The sequence below is a fragment of the Phocoena sinus genome, chromosome 15 (assembly GCF_008692025.1).
Source record: "Phocoena sinus isolate mPhoSin1 chromosome 15, mPhoSin1.pri, whole genome shotgun sequence".
NCBI classification, from domain to species: domain Eukaryota; kingdom Metazoa; phylum Chordata; class Mammalia; order Artiodactyla; family Phocoenidae; genus Phocoena; species Phocoena sinus.
Window position 1 is genome coordinate 71775118 of NC_045777.1, and position 21000 is coordinate 71796117.

At 52.0% G+C, this 21000-nt stretch overlaps 2 protein-coding genes across 6 annotated transcripts; both read right to left on the bottom strand.

Annotated features, from left to right (window-relative positions):
* Positions 1-1429: 1429 nt before the first annotated feature.
* ALDOA (aldolase, fructose-bisphosphate A) lies at positions 1430-6672 on the bottom strand. 4 transcript variants are annotated; one of them, XM_032606548.1, is made up of 9 exons: positions 6583-6672; positions 4023-4149; positions 3727-3938; positions 3200-3254; positions 2909-3069; positions 2478-2561; positions 2186-2360; positions 1822-2021; positions 1430-1733 (listed from the first exon to the last, which is right to left on the bottom strand). In XM_032606548.1, the coding sequence occupies exons 2-9, from the start codon at positions 4132-4134 to the stop codon at positions 1638-1640; spliced, it is 1095 nt and encodes a 364-aa protein (XP_032462439.1). In that variant the 5' UTR covers positions 4135-4149; positions 6583-6672; the 3' UTR covers positions 1430-1637. The 4 variants fall into 4 exon arrangements, with proteins under 4 accessions (XP_032462439.1, XP_032462440.1, XP_032462438.1 ...); XM_032606549.1 differs by having other exon boundaries at positions 6510-6625; XM_032606547.1 differs by lacking the exon at positions 6583-6672 and adding an exon at positions 5483-5751.
* A 153-nt stretch (positions 6673-6825) lies between these two features.
* LOC116740517 (keratin-associated protein 10-10) lies at positions 6826-13786 on the bottom strand. Of its 2 annotated transcripts, XM_032606160.1 has the most exons (6): positions 13723-13786; positions 13448-13483; positions 12484-12627; positions 12075-12230; positions 7275-7636; positions 6826-6956 (listed from the first exon to the last, which is right to left on the bottom strand). In XM_032606160.1, exons 2-5 carry the CDS (start codon positions 13451-13453, stop codon positions 7523-7525), a joined length of 420 nt encoding a protein of 139 aa, XP_032462051.1. In that variant the 5' UTR covers positions 13454-13483; positions 13723-13786; the 3' UTR covers positions 6826-6956; positions 7275-7522. The 2 variants fall into 2 exon arrangements, with proteins under 2 accessions (XP_032462051.1, XP_032462052.1); XM_032606161.1 differs by lacking the exon at positions 12484-12627 and having other exon boundaries at positions 13723-13778.
* Between the last annotated feature and the right edge of the window lie 7214 nt (positions 13787-21000).

The following is a 21000-nucleotide window of genomic DNA, read 5'->3' on the forward strand; positions in this document are numbered from 1 at the left end:
CCGTGTCCCCTGCATTGGCAGGTGGATTCTTAACCACTGCACCACCAGGGAAGTCCCCAAAGTTGAAATCTGAACCCAGGAAAGCTATGTCCTCAGTTCTAGTTTCTTCTTCTGTCACTTACTCTTTCTGGCGCTTTGTCATTAGAAACTTTATAAAACATCCCAAACTGACATTTGATGTCCTCTGCTTCCCTAGTCTCTTGCTGCACGCGGAGGAAGTGATTGGTCTTTAAACAAACTTCCTGGTGTCACAGTCCTTTTGGAATGTCCTTTTTGCTATCTTCTATGGACCCTCAATTTCTAGTTGCTTTACTTCAGACTGTTTCACAGAGAGCTGAGTGAGGCTAGGCACAGAAGTGAGGCCACAGTTTTAAGGGGCACTAGACACCAGTTCTGTTTTGGATGTAGGCAACAGATGCAAATGTGCAGAGAAAGGTAAAGGACTAAGTTCTTAAATTCCTACAAGGTACTAAGTTTCTATGCAGTGACTATAGGGATTCAGTAGGTCCAGAGATGAGAAAGGTGAAGTTTTTTTTTCCCCTCTAGAGGAGAGCTCAGACAGGAAATGGTCCACATCATGAAATTTGGGAAGTGGCAGGACTATGTCGTTGGTTATGACTAAGATCTTTAATACCCAAAAAGATCTGATATAGTTACTATTACACCCCAGCCTGGGTGAACGGAGAAGGGTTCAAAGCACGGTATAGGGAAGTGCAGGGCCCTCATTCTGGCTTCATGGAATGCGGAAGCCACAGAGGTTCAGTTCTTAACCCGGAACCTGAGCTCCACAGTTCTGTGTGTGTGTGTCTGTGTTGTTGAAGTGGATGTCAGAGAGGATTCCAGGTTCTTCAAGGGGTTCCACAGCCCAGAGTCTAAGAAGTCAGTTCTAATCCCATCTCCTTTTAAGATGGGAAAACAAACAAGCTTAACAGTGCAGATTAAGAAGACATGCATTAATAATCTTGTTTCAACCAAGAAACAGTGAGGCAAGATCGCCTTAAGGACAAATTGGGAATAACAGTACCTACTCCTGTAGAATACTTATCATGTTGTATGGTCTATAGATTCAGGAAATCTTAGTTTCTGTCAGTGGCTGTTTTTTTGTGACAGGGGCCTTCTACCCCTGTGAGTTCTGGGCCTAAAACTGAGGCTGAGGCTGCAGCCTCCTAAGACCAGCAGTTACACATGCGCTTCCCACTGTAAGCCTTATCAGATGCTGCTGGTAGAAGGAACAGAGCACTGGGTGGCTGGAAGAAAATTCACAAGCTCTTCTCTTGAAGCCCTGGGCAAGGATTAAACAAGTCCACCTCCTTCACCTATTTTTCTGCTCAAGAAGGAAGAACATAATGCAAGGGCACTTTCTCCTCTGGGCTCTGCCACCTCCCCGAGCCCTCCCCTGCCCTAGACACCACAGACGTGGACAACAGACTCCCCCTTAAATAGTTGTTTATTGGCAGTAGGCTGGAAATGGCGGACTTAGCGTACACAGACAACACCAGGCATCAGTGTCACGAGGGAGGCAAGAGTGACGGGAAAGAGCAGCCTGGAGCCCTGGTCGAGGCCCCCTCTCTTCAAAAGTGAGTGTGGGAGGGGGCAGGGCCTGGAGTGTTGAGGGGGCAGCCTTAGAACACCTCCGCTTAGTAGGCATGGTTAGAGATGAAGAGGGACTCACTGGCTGCAGCCCCCGCCTTACCACTTGGGGTGTACTTTCCTTGGCAGGCAAGGCTGTTGGCCTAAAAGGGGAGAGGAGCCAGAGTGAGAAGGTTCCTTCTCAGATCCCATCCACCCCAGCACCCTGCCCACCTCCTGCCCCATCCTCACCAGGGCTCGCTTGACGTATTCTTCCTGGGCAGCCTTCAGGTTCTCCTTCTTTCCACCCCAAGTCTTCAGGGCAGAGGCCTGCAGGGCTCGGCCGTAAGAGAAGGTCAGCGCCCACGGCTTCAGCAGGTGACACTTGTTGATGGCGCTGAGGTTGATGGATGCCTCCTCTTCACTCTGGCCTCCAGATAGGAAGGTGATCCCTGTAGAAGAAGGGGGTGAAATGGGGGTAGGGGCTGTAGTCAGAGACCCGGGGGACTGGTAGGAGGCCCTAGAAGCTGACCTGGAAATTAGAGCACATGGGCACAAGGTTTATGGGTACAGTCTGTCTACCTCCCAGAGGTCAAGATGAGGGTGTGGGTCTCACCAGGGACAGCGGGGGGCACTGTGCGACGCAGCGCTGTGACAGTTGCCATGGCAATCTCCTCGTGAGAATATTTATGGGTGCAGGCGTGGCCTGGGGTTACCATATTGGGCTTCAGCAAGGTGCCTTCCAGGTAGATGTGGTGGTCACTCAGAGCCTTGTAGACAGCAGCCAGCACCTACAGCAGGGCGGGACCAAAGTGGGGTGGGGTGAAGCAGGGAGGGGTACGGGGGTCAGCCCCAGGGCCCCCAGCCCAGCTCTCTAGCCCACCTCACTGCCCAGGCAGGCAACCTACCTTCTCGGTTACATACTGACAGCGTTTCAAGTCATGGTCCCCATCAGGGAGGATCTCGGGCTCCACGATGGGCACAATGCCATTCTGTGGGGTGAGAGACAGGGCAGCCTTGAGGCCTCCTAACCCAGAGCCCCACCTACGGCTCTCCACAGCCACTGACCAAGATCTTATCTCCATGACGACAGAGACCCCTGGCTTCACAGCCCTTGGCCGATTGCAGGAGATCAGCCATCTCCCCAGATCCACCTGCACAACCCCTATTCTGCTCTTCTGCTTGCAGAGCCCTCCACGGGCCCAAGCCTCGTGCTTGGTGAGGATCCGGAGCAGTTGCCTTGGGGAAGGTAGGTAGCCTGACACATGGGTGGCAGGCTAGCTGACACGCTGGAATGGAAAGAGGTGGGAAGTGGCCTCTTGGGGACCTACAGGCCCACCTGCTGGCAGATGCTGGCATAACGGGCCAGGACGTTGGCGTTTTCCATGATGGCGAGGGTGGAGGGGGTGTGTTCCCCTATCTTCAGCACACAACGCCACTTGGCAAAGTCAGCTCCGTCCTTCTTGTACTGGGCACAGCGCTCCGACAGCCCATCCAGCCCTGTAGAGGGGATGGAGGAATCAAAGAATGGCAGAGGAGGGGGCACGTGGCTCCCACACACCCTGGGCGCCCAGAGGGGTACCAAGCTGGGTGGGCTGGTGGGTAGGGCCAGGAGCTAAACGGTTCTCACCTTGGGTGGTTGTCTCGCCGTTTGTTCCTGCCAGGGGTACCACACCCTTGTCTACCTGTTGGAGTGGGGCAACAACACAGGACAGGGAAGTGATCTCTAGTGCCCTTTTCTCCTCTGTAGCCCCGCCCTGTCCCAGCTTTACTTCATCTCTCAAGTATCTTTCCTGGTTTGCAAATGTTTCACATAGTCACGCTGTTATCTGATCCTATAGAGCAGGACACACACAGAGAGCTGGGGCTCCTACCACTTACTAACCCTATGAGCAAAACACTTCATGGCCTTGAGCATCTGGTTTTTCAATTGTATAATAAGTGTAACACCTGCCTCTCACAATTGCAAGGATTAAAAATGCCAAGCAGGTCCCATATGTTTCTAGCTTTTTTACACACGATTTGGAGGTGATCTGGGGCAGACTCCACCCGAGTCTCCAGGCTCCCGACCCGAAGTTCATCCCCCAGCCTGCTACTCCTGATTTCTTTCCCCCAGATCCATCTTACATCTCACACCCTGAGGCCTAGCCCCCTCACCTTGATGCCCACAACACCGCCCTTGGCTTTGATAACTTGGGGGAAGGGACGCCCATCATCTGTCTTCTGATAGAGCGTCTCATGAAAGAGGATGACGCCCCCAATGCAGGGATTCACGCGGTCGTCGGCAGTCAGCAGCAGTTGGCGGTAGAAGCGCCGGTTCTCCTCGGTGTTCTCAGTGCCAATGGACTGCAGTCGCTTGGCAATGCTCCCTGGAGGGAAGCATCCGTGGGAATAAGGGGATCAGCGTATCACCCCCAAGCTGGGGCCCTCCTCCCACTGTGTCCTGCCCGCACCGGTGGACTCATCTGCAGCCAGGATGCCCTTGCCCGGAGCCACGATCCGGTGAGCAATGTCAGAGAGCTCCTTCTTCTGCTCCGGGGTCAGTGCTGGGTACTGGTGGGGCATGGTGCCTGTCGGTGCCTGGGCAGGAGACAGAGCAGGGAGGGCTAGTTAGCAGGGTCTTCCCGTGGTCTCCCAACAAGCAAGGCCCCTTGCCTGGAGGTCAGGGCAAAGGTTCCCTACCTCCCCTGCCCCACAACTGGCAGGGCTTGGGGCACTTCCTGTCCCCAGCTCTCCCCTACACCTGACTTCCCTATACTAGGCCTGCCTCCTGTACCTTTCCTAACTCTGTTTGTTGCTGGGTGTTGCCCAGCTGAGGGTGGGGCTGTATACTGGCATCTGGGGTAAAGGCAATAGGCCAGAGCCATGGACAGGCAAGTCACGTGGAAGCCGGACCCTCCTGGCTTGCGCTCTGCCATGGGGTCACCTTGCCTGGAAGCAAAACCGAACCAGAGGGTTTTAGAATTAGAGGCTGTGCAGAAGGCAGAAGGCCCAACCTCCTCATTTGAAAGGAGCCTAAAAAGAGAAAAGGTCTGTGTTTCAAGCCACACCCCAACCCTAGAGCCAGATGTGAGCGTAGCACCCAGATCTTCTGACTGTTACAGGAGTGTTCCTTGCAGAGATCCCAGGGCTGGCTCAGGCTCCATGGCCTCAAGGACACCCCAAGGTCAGGCTTGTCCCCCTACGGTGGGGGGAGGTTGTTAGAAAAAGGGTGTTAGGAAAAAGGCAGGAGGGTCATCAGAAGCCCAGAAAAGGGCCGCAGAGGAAGCCTAGCCCGAGGTGGAGGAAAGGGGTGGTTTGTCGCTCTCACTGCTCGTACAGGGTGAGAGAACGTGGAGGAAAGGCAAGCGCCCACCCCCTCCCCTGAAAAATGCTCATGTCTGCTCTGCGGCTGTTCCAGGCTCAGAATCAAGGTCACCCGATAAAGAAAAATAGGGAAAGTGTTCATGGGGCATCAGAAGCTGCCGAGGGGTTTCCCCTCCTCGGCGGGGGCACCCGTCTCCCAGGACAGGGACCAACCACCCGCTTTCGGGAACCCTGAGGCAGTACATGAGCTGGCCCCCACCCCTCGGGGCCTCCTAGGATCCCTGCAGAGGCAAAGGGGCCATAATACTTGCACCAAGAGTCCTAACAAGAAAAGGGGAGGGGGAAATGGTACTTCATCTCGCCCTGCTTCCTTCCTCCCTGCCGTGACTCAGCGCGGAGCGGCCCTTGGACTGCGCAGCAAACCGCGGGAGCTCAAGCTGGAAGAGTTGGGGAGTCTGGGCTAGGAGCACAGGTGTGGGTGGTGGTGGAGAGGGGAAATGCTGGGCCCGGATGGGGGGCTCCGCGCGGACGCCCGACCCGCCACTACACTCCGGATCCTTCCCCACGACACTCTCCCTGACCTTCGCACGTGGCGAGGGGCGCTCACCTGGCACAGGAGAGGGGCGGATTGGCGGGGTGCAGCGGTGGAGAGCCGCGGGCTGGCGAGTGGACTGAGGGAGCGAACGCGGCAGTCGTCACTGAGACTCCGATTCTGAGGCGCGTTCCAAGGGGAACGCAGCCTACTCAGCTCCCGAGGCGGGGGCGCGCGGGGGCGGACGGGTAGGAGGTGGTGCCGCGCCTTATAAAGGCACCGCTCCACCCTCCGCGGAGATTTTCCCTTTGCAGGGGGCCGGAGGCGCCCCGGCGTCCAATTGCAGGCGAGGGACTGTGTGAGAGTCCGCCCCCCGAAAAGCGAAGCCCGGAGGCGGCGCTTGGGCGAGGACAGTGCGGCGAGAACACGATCCCTTCCCCCGCCCCGTCCCCCTCGGACGTGACTCGGGCCACATCCCGCGGGTCGTGGGGGCCCTCCCCTCCCTCTCCCTTCTCCTCCCCCCACCCCCACCCCTGCTTGGCGTGCTTTGGGGCGCTGTGACTCAGCCGATTTGGGGCACCGGCAGAGATGGGGGTGGGGTGGGGGTCGGGTCGGGGAAAAGCGGGTGGCACAGCCCGAGAAGACTGAGGCTCAGCTTCCCCCGCCATGGGCCCAGTCCAGCGGCCCGGGGCAGCCCCAGCTTCCGGCTGCGCCGAGGCAGCGTGCGTCGCGTTGTAACCGAACCCAGAGGTCAAGCGACTGCGAGCCCCGGCGGAAGAGAGGGCGGCGAGGGCACGCACAGGGAGCGCGAGGAGACGGCAGGGGTTGGCAAGGGGCGGAGGCGAGGCGGCAGCGGTTCCGGGCGTCCCGCGGGGAGACATCTGCGCCCCATTCCGGCGGGTCTGGCTCCCGCCGCCCGGGCCGACCCCCGAAAGCCAGACCCAGCGGAAACCCGCCGGCTACCGCTCTGCCCAAGCAAGTCTGGGGATGCGGGGCCAGAGTCCCTGCGAAACTTCTCCCTGGCACTGACTTCCTTCTCCAAAATAAAATCCGTCCCCCAGCTGTCAGCCTCCCAGATATTTTTCTAGCCTCCCCATCCTACCCGCCAGGTCTCCCCTCTTAATCCCGACGCCTTCAGCCCAGCCCCACCCCCGCTCCGTCCTGGTGGCGCCCACCTGCGAGGAGGAGGCCGGAGGAGCGGGCAGAGCCTGGTCGGCAGCGAGTGAGTCAGGCCACACCCGCGCTGGGTTATAAGGCAGCTCCTGCCCTACCCCCAACCAATGTCCCCGACCTTCTCCGGTGACCCTTGCCCTTTCCTCGCCACAGATCCCCTGGCAGGGGATCTATATTTAGCGAAACCTGAAGCTCCTGACATTCATGCCAGCTGGGGGCCTAAAGTGAAGGATGGGGAGGAAGCTGTGGGCCTGCCTCTTTGGGAGTGGGGGGAGGGTCCCCTGCCCACTCACCAGTACTTCAGAGGAAATTTCTTCCTTGGAAATCCAGACTGAGGCCCTCAAAAGGTTGTCAGGAGAAATCTTTGGACAGGGATCTGTGAGGAGGGAAGGAGGGTAGGGGACTCAGATCCGTGGCCTTCCCTGCCTCCTCTGCTCCCCTGACTCCGGGCCTCTTGCTGGCTGCTGTGATTCTCCGGAGCCTGTGTCTTTAGAGGGAGAGCAGATGCAGGCACTACACTCACACCTCAGAATAACCAAGAGTCCATGGACAGGGTGTGCCTGGGGTACCCCTACACCCTGATATTCAAGGCCCAAGTTTGTCCCATAATGCTCACTGTGGTGAGCAGTGTCCCCCACCCTCACCTTCAAATACGATCATTTACTTGGGGAGGGGGAGAGGAGGGCAGGGGCACCTGGCAGAGCACCAGCCACTCTCTCTTCTGGCCCTCCAAAGGGGCCGCCATGCAGCTGGCGGAGGGCTCCTTGAGTCCCACTCTGCAGGGAGCCAGGCTCTCCACTGCTGGTTCCCAGGCTGGTGAGCTGGGTAGGCCATTTGTGGTTCCAATAGCCTGGAGAAAGGTGTCCTGAGGCCCCTCAGGGAACAGGGCCTGTGGGCCCTGGGAGCTGGCCGCTCCCCAAAGGGCAGGGACCCTGGGTCTTGTCATCGGAGCTTGATCTCAAAGCAGAGACAGTTGAGGCTCTGGCAATCAGGAAGCTGGCACGCACAGGCACAGTCACAGAGCGGGCAGCAGCGAGGGCAGCGAGGGGCCCAATCCTGAGGGAGAGAAGAACGGGGTGAGGGAGTTGGGCAGGAGGAAGGGGGACCAGAGCCTGAAGCTGTTTCCTTCTCAGGGGAGAAGGGAACAGAGTGGCCTGCAAAGTCCCATTTGCCCAGTGGATCAGAGGGTGGCATTCACCATTCTTGGGAACAAATCAATTCTTTCTGCTGTTGAGAAATCAGCAAGGAGGCAATGTTCCTAACAACTGAGTTCAGGAGCTGGAAGAAATCATTCGGTGGGGGGAGGGGGGTCCTTTCTTTCTTCCCATCTTATGGATGAGGAGATTGAGGACCAGAGGTCAGCTGGCCCTGGACCCATGCTTAGGTCACAATGTTCAGCTCAGAGATGGTTCTCTTATAACACGCAACTGCAAGTCGTTAGACTGGGAAAGCACACACACACTGTCTATGATGAAAACAACTTGTTGGTTTTGTGGATTTCTCCCTTGGCCTGAGACCAAGCTGGATCTCATTCATCCTCTATTTCTGAGCACCTACTCTGTGCCAGGCACAGACTATGTTCATGAATGATTTTTAAAATCTAGTTTTCCTTAAAAATGGTAATTTGCAGATTTAATTTTTTAATGTTTAAAAGGAGTTACATCTCTTTTATTTATCAGAACCTTGAGTAGAGGGCCTCTTTACAAAAGAGGAAACGGAGGTTCAGAGAGGGGAGTGATCGTGCAAAGGAATACAACGAAGGAGTGGGGCTGGGATGGGTCTGGGCCTGCCTGCTTCCAGTCCTGAGATGCCCCCTGACCAACTGCTTCCCAGGGGCATGAATAGCAGCTTCTTTCAGGGTCTGCTAAGGCAGGGACCGTTCATCTCCTGTCTCCACTGAGCTACCAGGGGACTCAAGCTCAGCAGGTGTCTGAGATACAGATGAATGTTGAATGAATGGATCAATCAAAGCGTATCATCTTTCCCTCTTTAGGCAAAGAAGGAAGAAGAGGGCTTCTCATCTCCCAGGGGAGACAGAAGGTCTGCCTCTTGGGGGATAGGAGCAGCAAGTCCTTAGGAAGGGAGAACCGGTCCACCCCAACCCACTCCTCTTCTGCCCTGGGACACGGATGATCTGTCACCGCTGCAGGCAGGGACTGGAGTCAGGCCAAGTGGCTGGAATAGGACCCACCCAGGATGTGTGACAAGGCTGGCTCCTTGAGGCCTGAGGCAGAGTTAGTGACAGTCACAGTTGCACAGCTCAATCAGACACCGGGCCAAGCCAGGAATAGGGGAATGACCTTTAGAAGAGCTGAGGTTTCGGGGTGCAGTGTCCGATGACTGGTGAGATCAGATATCACCAGGGGCTCCAGTGAGGGGAGGGCATCTGTTCCTGCTAAAAGAATTGTCTCTCTAGAAAGAGGTAGAAGTATATCATGGTGGAGGGGAGAGAGCGAGGTGGCTTCCTTGTGTTTGATGGGGGTGTGGTTTGGGGTGTCTCTGGGGAGTCCCAGTCTGGGCTGAAGTCAACTCTGTGGGTTTTTGGAGGACTTGCACCGTCATTCTGTGCGCAGAATTGGGGGCTGAGAGAGGTCCCACCGCTCTCACTTCAGAGAAGAGGGTATTAAAAGCATTTTTTGGCTCTGCCCCCTGGAAGGGTTTGGCTCTAGTTGTTAATTAATAACTAGCTAATGGATATCTCGACTCTCACAGGCAGCCTTGTGGCTTCTGGAAGGAATCTGCTTTTTAAGTACATTAAACAAGGGCTCCACATGACTGTTAAGCCCCGTGTTTCTCTAGGCCTGTAGTTTTTCACTCTGATTTCTGTCACTTTGAGGTTGTGAAGGCCAGCCATCGTTACTGTTTGGAGCTCAGAGTTTGAATCTAGTTCAGGCCCAGGTGTGGCTAATTCATGATCTGCGCTTCAGTTTCCTCATCTCTGAAATATATTTTAAATATAACACCTACTTCACAGGGTCACTGTGGGGAATCAGTGGAAGGCACGAAGCACAGTGCCTGGTAGGGAGGGCGCTCTCAGCAAAAGGGAGCTCTTCTGTCACAGCGCTTTTCCCTTAGCAATAGCTCTTAACCCTGGTGGTATGTGTCAGTCGTGTAAGAACTTGTTAAAGATTCGCAAATTCCGATCCCATTCCAGATCTGCTGGGCATGGGGCCTGGACGCCTGGCTTCCCATTTAAGCCTCGTTCCAGCTTCTGATCACTCAAGGGGCTGAGAACCAACCACTGCCCTGGATTGCATCATTTCTCACCCTCGATTCAGAATGTGAGGCAATTTCTCACATTGCCTACTTATTTCTCTGTCCTTTGCGGGAATGTAAGCCCCATGGTGGCCGTGTCTACCTTGTTTCCACTGCGCCCCCAAGGGTCAGCACAGTGCCTCAACAGTGACTCCATAAACCTTCCGTAAGTGAATAAATAAATGAATGAATGAATTAGGTCCTCATGACATACCTGTGAAAGAAGTAACATAGGCAGGTTTCTCCCTGAGAGAAAGAGAAGCCTGGGTTTGTGTCTCCACCCAGGCTTTAGGCCTCTGTGAGCCTCAGTTTCTACAGCTGTGAAGAAGCCAAGAGCTTTGGAATATTTGTGGTGGCTATTGTTACTATAAGGAAACTGAAGAACACGAGGCCTTACTGTGCTTTGTGGAAAGACAGCTCAAGGAAAGAATGACCATTCGTCATTCTAGAATCCTTCCTGGCTCTGGCAGAAGCCGGGTAGGATCAGGACCTGAGGTCTCCAGCTTGGACGCCCTGCAGCCCTGGAGGCGGCAGTGGGAGGAGCCAGTCCCTCCTGACAGCGCACCTCACTTTCAAGGAGGAAGGCAGGCCTCTGACTCTTCCCTCCCCGCGGACAGAAGGCGAAGGGAGTGGTGTCCCAGGAGAGGGGGCCAGAAATCATTGTGCAATTGAGCATTTCTTATAGAATAGGAGGTTTGAGGACCCAGGGTCTTCTCCTTTTTCCCCTTTGTCCCCCTAGCCCCAGCCCTGGGCCCCATCTCCAGGCTATCCCTGGGAAACCAGACGCAGATTACCTGAAAGAGAACTCCTTGCCCCATAATTTATTTTGACACTCAAAACATCTTGCAGGGATTTGCAACTGCAGTCTGCCCGAGTTATGAATTTGCTTGGTCTTTTCCCCTCACTCTTCCCTCCCTGGGGAAGGTCCCCACTTCAAGGGCAGGAGCTTTTCTGTCTACATCTGAGCCCAAAATCATCAGAGCCTAGGAAGGTGGTCAATTACACTTAACATGTGGCTTTAAAGCCACAAATGCAAAAATGGCCTGTCCTCTGTGAGCCAGGCTTCTCCCTGAAGGGTCTGTTTCAACACATGAAGGAGCAATTTGCTGTGCGAGACTCTCCTGTGGAATGCTGGAAAAGTGACTAAATTTCCCTGAGCCAATTTATTCCCCTGCAAAAGGAGGATAAAAACATGGATAGGGGCCGCCTGCCGATGTAGGGGACACGGGTTCGTGCCCCGGTCCGGGAAGATCCCACATGCCACAGAGTGGCTGGGCCCGTGAGCCATGGCCGCTGAGCCTGCGTGTCCGGAGCCTGTGCTCCACAGCGGGAGAGGCCACAACAGTGAGAGGCCTGTGTACCACAAAAAAAAAAAAAAAAACATGGATAGGTAACCAAGGTGTGCTGTCACGTTAAAAAGGGCAAGTGGCAGATGTGAGGAAATAGTCTGTGTGGTATATGTGGTATGACTACATTTTTACCAATAGTAAAATCCAACAGTGATAGTACTGTATGTGTATTAGTATATGAGGGACATACACCAAATGTAGCAACCTTGGTTAGAGAGCTAGTTTACAAAGTGACTTGTACTTTCTGTGTATTTCTACATGCACACTTTGTAATTAAAAAAATACATATAGATAGGTTTTTTAAAATATCCAGCTCTCGGGGTTGTTAATAAAGTAGCACAGTATCTAGAACATCGTATTTACTCTGCAAACAGAAGAAGCTCTGTGAGGGGCTGTCTTTTCTTTTAACTACCATTTTCAGAAGTAGAAATGTGCCCTACATGTTACATACATTACCTTTCTCCAGATGCTGCCCTATTTTCCTTTCTCCAAGTAGCTTTCATTACCAGAAAATATGTGATATGTTGTTTTTGGCTGTCTCCACCTGACCCAGTACCTGGAACTGTGCCTGGCCTAGAATAGGTACTCAGTAATACATTTTGTTGAACCAAAAAATGAATGCAGGGCTTTCCTGGTGGCGCAGTGGTTCAGAGTCCGCCTGCCGATGCAGGGGACGCGGGTTCGTGCCCCGGTCCGGAGGATCCCGCATGCCTCGGAGCGGCTGGGCCCGTGAGCCATGGCGGCTAAGCCTGCGCGTGCGGAGCCTGTGCTCCGCAATAGTAGAAGCCACGACAGTGAGAGGCCCGCGTACCGAAAAAAAAAAAAAAAAAAAAAAAAGAATGCACAGAGAGTACCAAGATCAGGACTCAGGGGCCAGAACGAGAACTCACAGATTCGGCGGGCTGGGGGCAGCAGGCATCCAGGTAGTGGGCTGGTCTGGGCAGAGGGAAGTCACAGGCTTCTGCGCAGGTCCAGCAACAGTCTTGGGGCCTGGAGGCGCCTTGCTTCCTGCAGGGGGAGCTGCAGTCTGCGCAGCAGCCCTGGGCCTAAGAGAAGGCGGGGCTCAAGCTCTGGGCCAGGCGGCAGGTGGGGAGGTACAGCCAAGACTCAGTTTTGGGGAGAGGGGCAGGAGAAGGTTCAGCTGAGGACGAGAAGAGGATCTCATGGTCCCACGAAAGGGACAGATGCGGGGACTAAATGGCAAAGGTGTCTCAGGGTAAGGGCCTACAAATGAGGGGAAAAATTGACCAGGTTCCTCCTCCCCCAGGCCCACCGTTCAGCCCCCACCAGGCCCCTCACCAGCAGGCAGTGCCTAGTCAGCAGCACTAGGCCCAGCAGCAACAAATAGATGCCCACAGCGAGGACGACAATGGCAGGGATGGGGAGCAGCAGGGAGGGGCTGCTGGCGGGAGCCGGGGTTGGATTCCACGGGCTAGAGGAGGCCTGGACAGCACAGGAGGAAGGGGTGATGAGGAGACGCGGAGGGGCTGCAGGGACACAGAAATACCAGGAGGGACACGGGAGGTGGCTGGGAAAAGGGGAGGAACAGCCACCAGGTGGTGGGAGGAGAGTGAATAGGACTACACTGTCTTGTCCCCAAACCTGCCTTTTCTCTTGTCATCCCCATTTCAGCACCATCGAGGACCTGTTGGTCATTCTAGACTTTTCCAAGATTTATTGCTTTTCCTTTCAGAATGCCTCTCCAAACAGATCTATTGTCTCTGCTTCCACTGCACTACTTTACCATCCCTCAGCCCACAGTACTGGCCTCTAACTGTCTTGCAACCTGCAGTTGTGACCCTTTCCACACCAGCTGTCCTGCGTATCCCCACCTCCCTTGCGGTCCATCAATGGCTCCCACCGACTCAGTCCAAACTTCTTATCTCAGCGACAAAGGCCTCAATCTGGCCCTGCTTACCTCTCCCTCTCCCCCATTACACTCCAGCCATACTGAAGTCCTAGCAGTTCCCCAAATGCCCTGGCCTCTCTCTCACGCCCACGTCTCTGCCCATGCTGTTCCTTCTGCCTGGGATGCCTTTTCTTCTCTGTTGCTTGGCTAGCTCCTCATCTTGCCAGAGTGGGATGTGCCCTTCCATGGGAAGGCCGTCCCTGCAACTCTCTTTCTGTCTCACAGCTCTTGTCCTGAGCTGGAAGGGTCTATGTTGGGTAAAGAGCCCCCTCTCTGGTCCAGGCTCCAAGGCAGGCAAAGTCAGGGTGAGTGGAGGGCGCTGAGGGGGCCGCTCCAGAGAGGGGTAGGACTCACGTCCATTGGGCAGGACAGCGCCAGTCAGTCCAGGAGCTGCAGAGGAGAGAAAGTCCTGGGCCTCAGACACTGAGAGGGGCCATTGGCCTGGGATGCCCATTCTCCTCCTCCCATTTCCCGTTTGGGGAAACTGAGGCCCAACGACGGTCCCTGGTCCGGACAGCGATGATGGGGACTCGGGGCAGCGCCTCCTTCGAAGGCCCCAGCCCGACCCTGGCCACATCCTACTGTTGTCCCCAAACCCCGGGCTCCCTCCATCGACCTATCCCCATCACCTGCGCCCTCGGGGCCGGGGGCAGTTCACGGATTCCGCTCCTTGTTTGCTCCAATCGGCCGCAGCTACTGCACCGCCCAGAAGCCTCCCGCTGCTTCTCCCTGTTGTCATGGGGATCAGAGCGCCGCTACTACGGTGGCCGCTCAGACCCAAAACTCCTTCTACGCGCCCCTCGTTTCCCTTTTCCAGTCTGTGGACGCCCGCTCTTCTTTCTAGTCGATGTCCGCTGGGCTTTCCGGCAGTTACCGAGTAGAAATGGCGAGACTTCCCGCCGCTACCCGCCTGGCTCGGATCCTCATCGTGTGCTGGGTCCTGCGGCGCAGCAAAAGCAAGCCTGAACCCCCGGACTACACCGCCAACTGGCTGTGTGACTTCGGCCAAATCACTGCGCCTCACTGAGTCCATTTTCCCCTCTGTAAAACGGGGAAACGCCTGCCTCCCAGGGATATTGTAAAACTCAGAGACACTTCTTAATTGTATAGAATTATCCTCAATAATTTTTCAAGCTGACCCCCCACTCATTTTTATTGACAGTGCCCAAATTTAAGAGCCATCATCTGGTCTCTTCAACCTTCACATCATTATCAAAGTGATTTCCTCCCACACACGTCAGATCTTGTGCCTTTTTTCTTTTTTAAAAAATAAGTTTATTAATTTAATTTACTTATTTTTGGCTGCATTGGGTCTTCGTTGCTGCGCGCGGGTTTCCTCTGGTTGCAGTGAGCGGGGGCTACTCTTCGTTGCGGTGCGCGGGCTTCTCATTGCGGTGGCTTCTCTTGTTGCGGAGCATGGGCTCTAGGCACGCAGGCTTCAGTAGTTGTGGCACCCAGGCTCAGTAGTTGTGGCTTGCGGGCTCTAGAGCGCAGGCTCAGTAGTTGTGGTTCACGGGCTTAGTTGCTCCGCGGCATGTGGTTCTTCCCGGACCAGGGCTCAAACCCGTGTCCCATGCATTGGCAAGCGATTCTTTTTTTTTTTTTTTTTTTTTAAGGGAATTCCTTTATTTTTATTATTTATTTATTTAGTTTTGGCTGTGTTGGGTCTTCGTTTCTGTGCGAGGGCTTTCTCTAGTCGCGGCAAGCAGGGCCCACTCTTCATCACAGTGCACAGGCCTCTCACTACCGCACCGCTCTTATTGCGGAGCACAGGCTCCAGACGCGCAGGCTCAGTAGCTGTGGCTCACGGGCCTAGTTGCTCCGCGGCATGTGGGATCCTCCCAGACCAGGGCTCGAACCCGTGTCCCCTGCATTGGCAGGCAGATTCTCAACCACTGCGCCACCAGGGAAGCCCGATTCTTTTTTTTTTTTTTTTGAATTTTATTTAATTTATTTTTTTATACAGCAGGTTCTTATCAGTCATCAATTTTATACACATCAGTGTATACATGTCAATCCCAATCGCCCGATTCAGCACACCACCATCCCCACCCCCACCCCCCCCCGTGGCTTTCCCCCCTTGGTGTCCATACGTTTGTTCTCTACATCTGTGTCTCAACTTCTGCCCTGCAAACCGGTTCATCTGTACCATTTTTCTAGGTTCCACATACATGCGTTAATATACGAGACTTGTTTTTCTGTTTCTGACTTACTTCACTCCGTATGACAGTCTCTAGATCCATCCACGTCTCAACAAATGACTCAATTTCATTCCTTTTTATGGCTGAGTAATATTCCATTGTATACATGTACCACATCTTCTTTATCCATTCATCTGTCGATGGGTATTTAGGTTGCTTCCATGACCTGGCTATTGTAAATAGTGCTGCCATGAACATTGGGGTGTGTGTGTCTTTTTGAATTATGGCTTTCTCTGGGTATACGCCCAGTAGTGGGATTGCTGAGTCATGTGGTAATTCTATTTTTAGTTTTTTAAGGAACCTCCATACTGTTCTCCATAGTGGCTGTATCAATTTACATTCCCACCAAGAGTGCAAGAGGGTTCCCTTTTCTCCACACCCTCTCTCCAGCATTTGTTGTTTGTAGATTTTCTGATGATGCCCATTCTAACTGGTGTGAGGTGATACCTCACTGTAGTTTTGATTTGCATTTCTCTAATACTTAGTGATGTTGAGCAGCTTTTCATGTGCTTCTTGGCCATCTGTATGTCTTCCTTGGAGAAATGTCTATTTAGGTCTTCTGCCATTTTTGGATTGGGTTGTTTTCTTTCTTTACTATTGAGCTGCATGAGTTGTTTATATATTTTGGAGATTAATCCTTTGTCCGTTGATTCGTTTGCAAATATTTTCTCCCATTCTGAGGGTTGTCTTTTTGTCTTGTTTATGGCTTCCTTTGCCTGTGCAAAAGCTTTTAAGTTTCATTAGGTCCCATTTGTTTATTTTTGGTTTTATTTCCATTACTCTAGGAGGTGGATCAAAAAAGATCTTGCTGCGATTTATGTCAAAGAGTGTTCTTCCTATGTTTTCCTCTAAAAGTTTTATAGTGTCCGGTCTTACATTTAGGTCTCCAATCCATTTTGAGTTTATTTTTATGTATGGTGTTAGGGAGTGTTCTGATTTCCTTCTTTTACATGTAGCTGTCCAGTTTCCCAGCACCACTTATTGAAGAGACTGTCTTTTCTCCATTGTATATCCTTGCCTCCTTTGTCATAGATTAGTTGACCATAGGTGTGTGGGTTTATCTCTGGGCTTTCTATCTTGTTTCCATTGATCTATGTTTCTGTTTTTGTGCCAGTACCATATTGTCTTGATTACTGTAGGTTTGTAGTATAGTCTGAAGTCAGGGAGTCTGATTCCTCCAGCTCCGTTTTTTTCCTTCAAGACTGCTTTGGCTATTCGGGGTCTTTTGTGTCTCCATACAAATTTTTAAAATTTCTTGTTCTAGTTCTGTAAAAAGTGCCATTGGTAATTGATAGGGATTGCATTGAATCTGTAGATTGCTTTGGGTAGTGTAGTCATTTTCACAATATTAATTCTTCCAATCCAAGAACATGGTATATCTCTCCATCTGTTGGTATCATTTTTAATTTCTTTCATCAGTGTCTTATAGTTTTCTGCATACAGGTCTTTTGTCTCCCTAGGTAGGTTTACTCCTAGGTATTTTATTCTTTTTGTTGCAATGGTAAATGGGAGTGTTTCCTTTATTTCTCTTTCTGATCTTTTGTTGTTAGTGTATAGGAATGCAAGAGATTTCTGTGCATTAATTTTGTATCCTGCAACTTACCAAATTCATTGATTAGCTCTAGTAGTTTTTCTGGTGGCATTTTTAGGATTCTCTATGTATAGTATCATGTCATCTGCAAAGAGTGACAGTTTTTACTTCTTCTTTTCCAATTTGTATTCCTTTTATTTCTTTTTCTTCTCTGATTGCCGTGGCTAGGACTTCCGAAACTATATTGAATAATAGTGGTGAGAGTGGACCATCCTTGTCTTGTTCTGATCTTAGAGGAAATGCTTTCAGTTTTTCACCATTGAGAATAATGTTTGCTGTGGGTTTGTCGTATATGGCCTTTATTATGTTGAGGTAGGTTCCCTCTATGCCCACTTCTGGAGAGTTTTTATCATAAACGGGTGTTGAATTTTGTCAAAAGCTTTTTCTGCATCTATTGAGATGATTCATATGGTTTTTATTCTTCAGTTTGTTAATATGGTGTATCACATTGATTGATTTGCGTATATTGAAGAATCCTTGCATCCCTGGGATAAATCCCACTTGATCATGGTGTATGATCCCTTTTCCTGTGTTGTTGGATTCTGTCTGCTAGTATTTTGTTGAGGATTTTTGCATCTATATTCATCAGTGATATTGGTCTGTAATTTTCTTTTTTTGTAGTATCTTTGTCTGGTTTTGGTATTGGGGTGACGGTGGCCTCATAGAATGAGTTTTGGGAGTGTTCCTTCCTCTGCAATTATTTTTTTCTTTTTCTTGCGGTACGCGGGCCTCTCACTGACTGTCGCGGCCTCTCCCGCTGCGGAGCACAGGCTCCGGACGCGCAGGCTCAGCGGCCGTGGCTCACGGGCCCAGCCGCTCCGCGGCATGTGGGATCCTCCCGGACCGGGGCACGAACCCGCGTCCCCTGCATCGGCAGGCGGACTCTCAACCACTGTGCCACCAGGGAAGCCCCTTCCTCCGCAATTTTTTGGAAGAGTTTGAGAAGGATGGGCAGGCGGATTCTTAACTACTGCGCCACCAGGGAAGCCCAGATCTTGTGCCCTTTCAGTTTTTCACCCCACGCCAAAGGGCTCGCCATTGACTCCAGGATAAAGCCCAAATGCTTTAGTTGACTGTCCACACCATCCACCCTGGGCCTATCTTCGGTTTATTCATTCACAAGGTATCCCACAGCGTGTCAAGCACTGCTCTAGGCTCTGGGACTCTAGCAGAGACTAAGGCAGACAAATTTCCTGCCCTCGTGTTGCTTATATTCCACTGGGGGAAGAGGATCAGATAATATGTATACAGATAAGATCGTTTTGTGCCCCATCAGCTCATTCAAGTTTCCACCGTAGGATCTGTTCAAGGTTCCTGAACCAGTGCATAGGGTTTCACAACTGCTGTTCCCTCTGCGTAGAACACCCTTCCCCTATCTCTCCCCACTGCCTCCACCCCAACTAACACCTTCCTCATCCTTTGAGCCGCTGCTCAGTCACATGCCTGCCTTAGGCAGAGGTGACTGCTTTGGTCACCATATACATACAGCTGTTCTAGCACTTCTCACAAGGTCGTTAAATTCTCCATTTCACTGCCTGGCGCCTCAATTAGACCACAGGTGCCTGCGTCTAAATCATCTCCATATCCCAAGCCCTAGCAATTAGCCTGGCCTCGAGGGGGCCTCCACTAAGTGCTTACTGATTCTGTGAATGAAGAGAATCCAACCGATGAAGTAATGTTATCTAGATCCCTGGTTCCCTTGGCTCTTAAGGCACTCCTACCTCCCACTTTCATTCCTGACCTGTTTGGTTCTCCACACCCACGCTTGTACACAAGATCACGCACACGCGCGCGCGCACACGCACACTCGGGTAAGCACACCTCCCCCACAGAGGCCTCAGACTCCATCCATGGTTTCTGCATTCTGGCATGTTCCCCTGAAAGCAGCACTGTTCACCTGCTTCTGTCCACATTCTCCACCCCAGTGCACCTCGCCACAGCTGCTGCCCCAGGGATTTTCTGCACCATGAGGCAGCCACAGAAATTGCCAAGGTCTGTGTTCCTGGTTCCCAAATCTCTCCTCTCCCCTGCAGCCACACTGAGAAGGTCCCAGGCACCTTCTCTGCCACCCCAGCCCTCTCAGAGGGGGATTCAAGCCCAGAAAACAGGAGTCTAGCTGTCCCCAGTGACACCTCTGTTGAGTCGAAGTCTGGGTCAGACTGCGTGCTTAGGGCTGTCCTGTTGTCTGCCCCTATCTTCGCAGAATCCTGAGACCCAAGATGAAACCAGTTCCCACCTCAGCCCCAGGAAAGGCTTCAAGTGACACGTGGCCCCTCCCTCTCTTCAGCTCCTGCCAACGGAGAGACATTAGCCTTGGCAAGACCTCTGGACACGTCCAGGGCCTGCAGTGGCCAGACTCACCACGGGTGGTATTCTGTTCCTGCCACGGGTGCATACATTATGCAGGAGGGTGGACAGGGCACCAGGTCTGCTCACTGCAAGGCAAGCCAGTAGGAGGGGTGATTATGCGCCCCACTTTGCCAGGGCCCCACTCCTACCCACATCACACCAATTGCTGGAGGCAGGGAGAAACTGACTTCACAATAGCTGAATAGCCATAAGATCTCCCTTTTTCTTTTTTTTTTTTTTTCTAAAGTTCAAAGCCAGCGATGTTAGATATTCTCACCTGTAGTTTTACACTGCCCCTGGGAAAGAGAGTAAAAGATGATGTGCTAATCGTCGTGGGGTGGGTGGGAGGCCTGAGATGCAGAGAAAACCAAGAAGATGAAAGACACCTCTGCAGACCTGGGCTTGGATATGGGAAGGCAACCTGGCAGTTCTGATTTTGATCTGATACTTTCAACCCCCTCCTATGGACATCAGATAATATTGCCTCCCAGAGACAATGAGGGGTTCACCAGCCTCCTTATTATGAAATGAAAGGCCTAGGCTTAGATAATTACTTCTTATCCCCGGGGGAACAAGAAGCTGAGCTGAGTTGAGCATCAGCAGAAGCCTCTTCACAGACTTTATCTTTTTTTTAAAAACATCTTTATTGGAGTATAATTGCTCTACAATGTTGTGTTAGTTTTTGCTTTATAACAAAGTGAATCAGCTATATATATACATATATCCCCATATCTCCTCCCACTTGCGTCTCCCTCCCACCCTCCCTATCCCACCCCTCTAGTTGGTCACAAAGCACCGAGCTGATCTCCCTGTGCCATGCAGCTGCTTCCCCACTAGCTATCTATTTTATATTTGGTAGTGTATATATGTCCATGCCACTCTCTCACTTCGTCCCAGCTTCCCCTTCCCCCTCCCTGTGTCCTCAAGTCCATTCTCTACATCTGCATCTTTATTCCTGTCCTGCCCCTAGGTTCCACAGAACATTTTTTTTTTTTTGGATTCCATATATATGTGTTAGCATATGGTATTTGTTTTTCTCTTTCTGACTTATTTCACTCTGTATGACAGACTCTAGGTCCATCTACCTCACTACAAATAACTCAATTTCGTTTCCTTTTATGGCTGAGTAATAGTCCGTTGTATATATGTGCCACATCTTCTTTATCCATTCATCTGTCGATGGACACTTAGGTGCTTCCATGTCCCTGGCTATTGTAAATAGTGCTGCAGTGAACACTGTGGTACATGACTCTTTTTGAATTATGGTTTTTCTCAGGGTATATGCCCAGTAGTGGGATTGCTGGGTCGTATGGTAGTTCTACTTTTAGTTTTTTTAAGGAACCTCCATACTGTTCTCCATAGTGGCTGTATCAATTTACATTCCCACCAACAGGGCAGAGGGTTCCCTTTTCTCCACACCCTCTCCAGCATTTATGGCTTGTAGATTTTTTGATGATAGCCATTCTGACCAGTGTGAGGTGATAGCTCATTGTAGTTTTGATTTGCATTTCTCTAATGATTAGTGATGTTGAGCATCCTTTCATGTGTTTGTTGGCAATCTGTATATCTTCTTTGGAGAAAATGTCTATTTAGGTCTTCTGCCCCATTTTTGGATTGGGTAGTTTGTTTTTTTGATATTGAGCTGCATGAGCTGCTTGTATATTTTGGAGATTAATCCTTTGTCAGTTGCTTCATTTGCAAATATTTTCTCCCATTCTGAGGGTTGTCTTTTCGTCTTATGGTTTCCTTTGCTGTGCAAAAGCTTT